General features: G+C 59.5%; 1 protein-coding gene and 1 pseudogene across 1 annotated transcript in view; both read right to left on the reverse strand.

The window, feature by feature from the left end:
- The window catches only part of LOC114064307, a 3,547-nt pseudogene extending 3,053 nt beyond the window's left edge, over positions 1–494 (reverse strand).
- A 684-nt stretch (positions 495–1,178) lies between these two features.
- LOC114064305 (methionine-R-sulfoxide reductase B1-like) overlaps positions 1,179–4,038 on the reverse strand; it is a 3,751-nt gene continuing 891 nt past the window's right edge. The window contains exons 2-4 of the mRNA XM_027897230.1: positions 3,677–3,819; positions 3,448–3,562; positions 1,179–2,514 (exon numbers count right to left, since the gene is read on the reverse strand). Coding sequence (XP_027753031.1) covers positions 2,483–2,514; positions 3,448–3,562; positions 3,677–3,819 — 290 coding nt within the window. The 3' untranslated portion in view covers positions 1,179–2,482. The remainder of the gene's footprint in view (positions 2,515–3,447; positions 3,563–3,676; positions 3,820–4,038) is intronic.

The raw sequence follows: 4,038 nt of genomic DNA on the forward strand, positions 1-4,038 counted from the left end.
TGGGGAGCTGGGATGGGATCTGTCCTGCAGGATTGCATCCTGAATCCTCAGCACCAGCTGCTGCCTGGAGCTGTCCACCCTCAGGTCTTTAATATCCCTGCCAAAACGGGATGGAGTATTCCCTGCTGGATCATCTCCTTAGTCCTCAGCAGCAGGAGCTGCCTGGAGCCCTCCAGCCTCAGGTCTTTATTATCCCTGCTAAATCCCATCTCCAGCCAGATTTCCAGGAAAACGTCCCATCCCTATTGAAACCATCCGGAGGGGGTTTGGCTCCGGATAATTTTCCTTCTCGTTGCCGCACGGGTGGATGCCCGGGAACCCTCCTCAGCGTCCTCCTTCCCTCCCTGCGGCGCCTGGAGAAGGGTTAGGAAAGGCACTGGCACCCTCCCGTGCCCACATCCACGAACTGCAAGGCAGGTGGAATCCCGGCTGGATCCCCCCGCGGCACGAGCTGCTGGACGGAGCAGGAGCGGGAGGAACCTCTGCTGCCTCATCACTGCGGCACCTCACGGGAAGCCACTCCAAAAATCCCTTCCTTCCACACATTCCTGTGCTCCAGGGCTCAACCTGGAGGTCACCAGTCCAGGGAAATCCTGGAATGGTTTGGGTTGGAAAGGGCCTTAAAGCTCATCCAGTGCCACCCCCTGCCATGGGCAGGGGCACCTTCCACCAGCCCAGGTTGCTCCAAGCCCCGTCCAGCCTGGCCTTGGACACTTCCAGGGATGGGGCAGCCACAGCTTCTCTGGGCAACCTGTGCCAGGGCCTCCCCACCCTCCCAGGGGAGAGTTTCTCCCCAGTATCCTAAAGATCTAAGGATCAGTTGGTCAAAAAGCAGCTTGAACCCCCAGACTGGAGCCTGGTGAGCAATTAGAGACAGAGATGAACCCGAGGTGAGGGCACAGGAGGGGGATGTGGAGCCAAGAACACAGTGTGAAACAAGCTAAAAGCAGCTTCACTGGGGCTGAAGTGCTAAGAGGAGGGAAAAGGAAACACTTTCCAGTAAAGCTTTGCCCCTGGGATTGCCCAGAGGCCTCCAGTGCATCAGCATCCCCCTTTCCCATGGCAAAACCTGGGGAAATAGGAACAGATTGAGGGTAAAGCCAGACACACCCCACACCCCCTCAGCCTCCCCATCCCTGAGACCCCCAGGCAGATGCACCAGGATGCCATTCCAAGGGTGTTTAACACTCCAACACAGTGAATCAGTGCTTTATTTTCAGCATGGAAAGAGGTATGAGAGCAGCAGTGAGCTCCAGGTAACGAACTGGTGTGTCAGACTTTTACTGGTGCCCTCAGAGCTGTGGGATTGAGGCAAAACACACGGAGAGAAACCACCCCCCCCCAGTGTGTCCCTGAGTGCAGCTGCCCCAGCAGCACAGCCCCAAAAACCCCACAGGTCAGAGCTTCTCCCATCTTCAAAAATCCTTGGGCATTGATTCCAGAGGAGGATTTGGTTTCTGGGACAGGGAGGGAAGGCCACGAATCAGGTGCTGAATTAAGGAGGACTCAGCATGACAGCCCTTGGGAGCACCGAGGCAGATGTGCAGATGTGGTTCCTGGAGCCTGAGCTGTGCCAAGAGAGCCCAATCCCGGCCTCCCTCCCACCAGGGCACAGCCAGGAGGGTCCTGAGTGCCACTGGGGTTTATTGCACAGTGATAAACCTGGTGTAAGGCCAAGGCAGAGCCGAGGACACGGAGCCAGAGCCATCTCTACTGCGTGCAAGGTGGGCAGAGGGGGAGACCACCTGGATGCTGCCCAGGGGGATCATAAAACATCGTTGCCCCAGCACCCTGGGAGGGTTTATATAGGACAATTCATACCGTGATCCTGGCCCAGAATAGCACCAGGGATTAACCCAGACTCTGACCCCAGCTAATCCAGCGTGACTCCCTGGCAGTGCCAGCGCAGCGACTCTGCACTGCATCAGTGCCTGGCTCTGCTCTGCAGAGTGTCCTGGCTGGCTGGAGTCAGCAGCAAACCCTCCCCAGAGCTCAGCAGAGGCAGGAGCGCAGGCACAGCCGCTCCTTGGATGGGCAAAACCCAAAGGACTCTGCTCCTGGCAGAGGGGAGGATGCTGGGGAGCACAGCCGGGTCTGGAGGGGAGAAGGGTGGGGAAAATGAAGAGCTGTGGGGTTTGCATCACCCTCAGGTCATACAACCCTCCACGTAGCAGCACAGAACTTCAACAACCCAATTTTCCCCTCACCTTCCCCCCGGGGCCTCCCGGGATCCCAAGTTGGAACTGGACCAGGAAAACCAGGAGGGAACAGTGAGAGGGAAACCAGGAGGGAACAGTGAGAGGGAAACCAGGAGGGAACAGTGACAGGGAAATGAGGGGTGAACCACGACAGGGAAATCAGCGGGGAACTGAGTCAGGGAAACCAGGAGCTTCCTTAGGTTTCCTCTTGCCACAGTGCCCCTTGCTGGGATGGTGTGGAGGCAGGATCAGCCCAGGGTAGAGTGCCAGGGGGAGCAGCTCGCTTACTTCTCCTTCAGGTCGTTGTCAGCTTTACCTAAAAGAGGGGGAGGGACGATCAGGGCTCGTGTTTCTGCCTCCAGAACCACCAGCCCTTTTTATATGAGTGTTTTGCTACACTCCTCACAACCATCCCAGCACAGCAGCTGGTGCCCAGGGTGCTGCTCAAAATCTGGCCTCCTGAGGCCTTTTTCTGACCTGGAGGAAGCAAAGAGCACAATCACCAATGGGAAGAAGCCCTGCCCTTCCCACAGCCCAGCTCCCTACCCACAGGGTTGCAATATTCACAGCTCCCACCCAACTTCCTTCCAGTACCTAAAGGGCCCACAAGAAGCTGCAGAGGGACTTTCCACCAGGACATGGAGGGACAGGACATGAGGGAATGGGTTCAAACTGACAGAGGGGAAATTTAGATTGGATATTAAGAAGAAATTCTTCCCTGTGAGGGTGGGGAGGCCCTGGCACAGGTTGCCCAGAGAAGCTGTGGCTGCCCCAGCCCTGGGAGTGTCCAAGGCCAGGTTGGATGGGGCTTGGAGCACCCTGGGCTAGTGGAAGGTGCCCCTGCCCATGGCAAGGGGTTGGAATGAGATGATTTTTCAGTTCCCTTGCAATTCTCACCATTCCAGGATTCTATAACTTGCCCAAGAAGTGATAGCAACCCCCCCCAGCCACACCATGGGAGCTCCCTGCCCTCACTTTGCTCTTCCAGCAGAAACCCCCCAACACTCAGCTGCCCCTTGGACCCCCAGAGATCCGTCAGCACATCCAGTCACACACTGCTCCTCCAGGGGGAGGCTGCGGAGCCTCCAGCTGATCAGTCTGACAGAGATTCAGGGCTCCCAGGCAGCTCCTTGGCTTATCAGCCCAGCCAGAGACGCCCTGCCCAAAGCAGTGCAGTGCACACACCGCCCGGGGCTATCAGCAGCTCCCCAAAAACCACTGCACGGGCTGGAACAGCCACAGCTGGTACCTTTCGGGACGAACTTCAGCGAGCTGCTGAATATTCAGAAGCGGGACTGGCCCCGCTTGGGCCCGTCGTTGAGGAATTCGTGGCCCAGCCCGTTGCCGCACTTGCCACAAGTGACCTGGAAGAGCAAGCAGAGGGTTGGCAGCAGTCAGGCTGTCCCGGCCCGGGCTCACGGGACACGAGCCCGTGGGGCGTTTTGCCGCCGCCCCCCCGAGGGTTTGGGGACGAGCACCTTGAGAGCCCCCGGGCGCTCCTCCCGCTTGGCCACGCTGTCCCCACGCAGGGTCTCGGTGAAGGCCGGCCAGGGCGAGGAGTGCTCGTACTTGGCCCGGCTGGAGAACAGCTCATGGCCGCACTTGGCACACACGTAGATGCCTGGGGGGGGGGTGCGGGAGAGGGGTCAGTGCGGGGGACGGCGGGGGTGACACGTGAGCGCGGTGACACGGGACACCCGCGGGGGACTTTGCCCCGCGTGGGTCGGTGCCAGATGCTGCTGCCGCCGGACCCCCAGGGACCCCCCAGGGCAAGGCAGGGGGGTGGAGGGGGCAGAACCGCTCTCCCCGTGGGGGTCCCCGCAGGACAGGATCCCCCCAG

This window comes from Empidonax traillii, unplaced genomic scaffold (assembly GCF_003031625.1).
Source record: "Empidonax traillii isolate 1590-97213 ecotype Southwest subspecies unplaced genomic scaffold, ASM303162v1 scaffold534:size827195, whole genome shotgun sequence".
In the NCBI taxonomy this organism is placed as follows: Eukaryota; Metazoa; Chordata; class Aves; order Passeriformes; family Tyrannidae; genus Empidonax; species Empidonax traillii.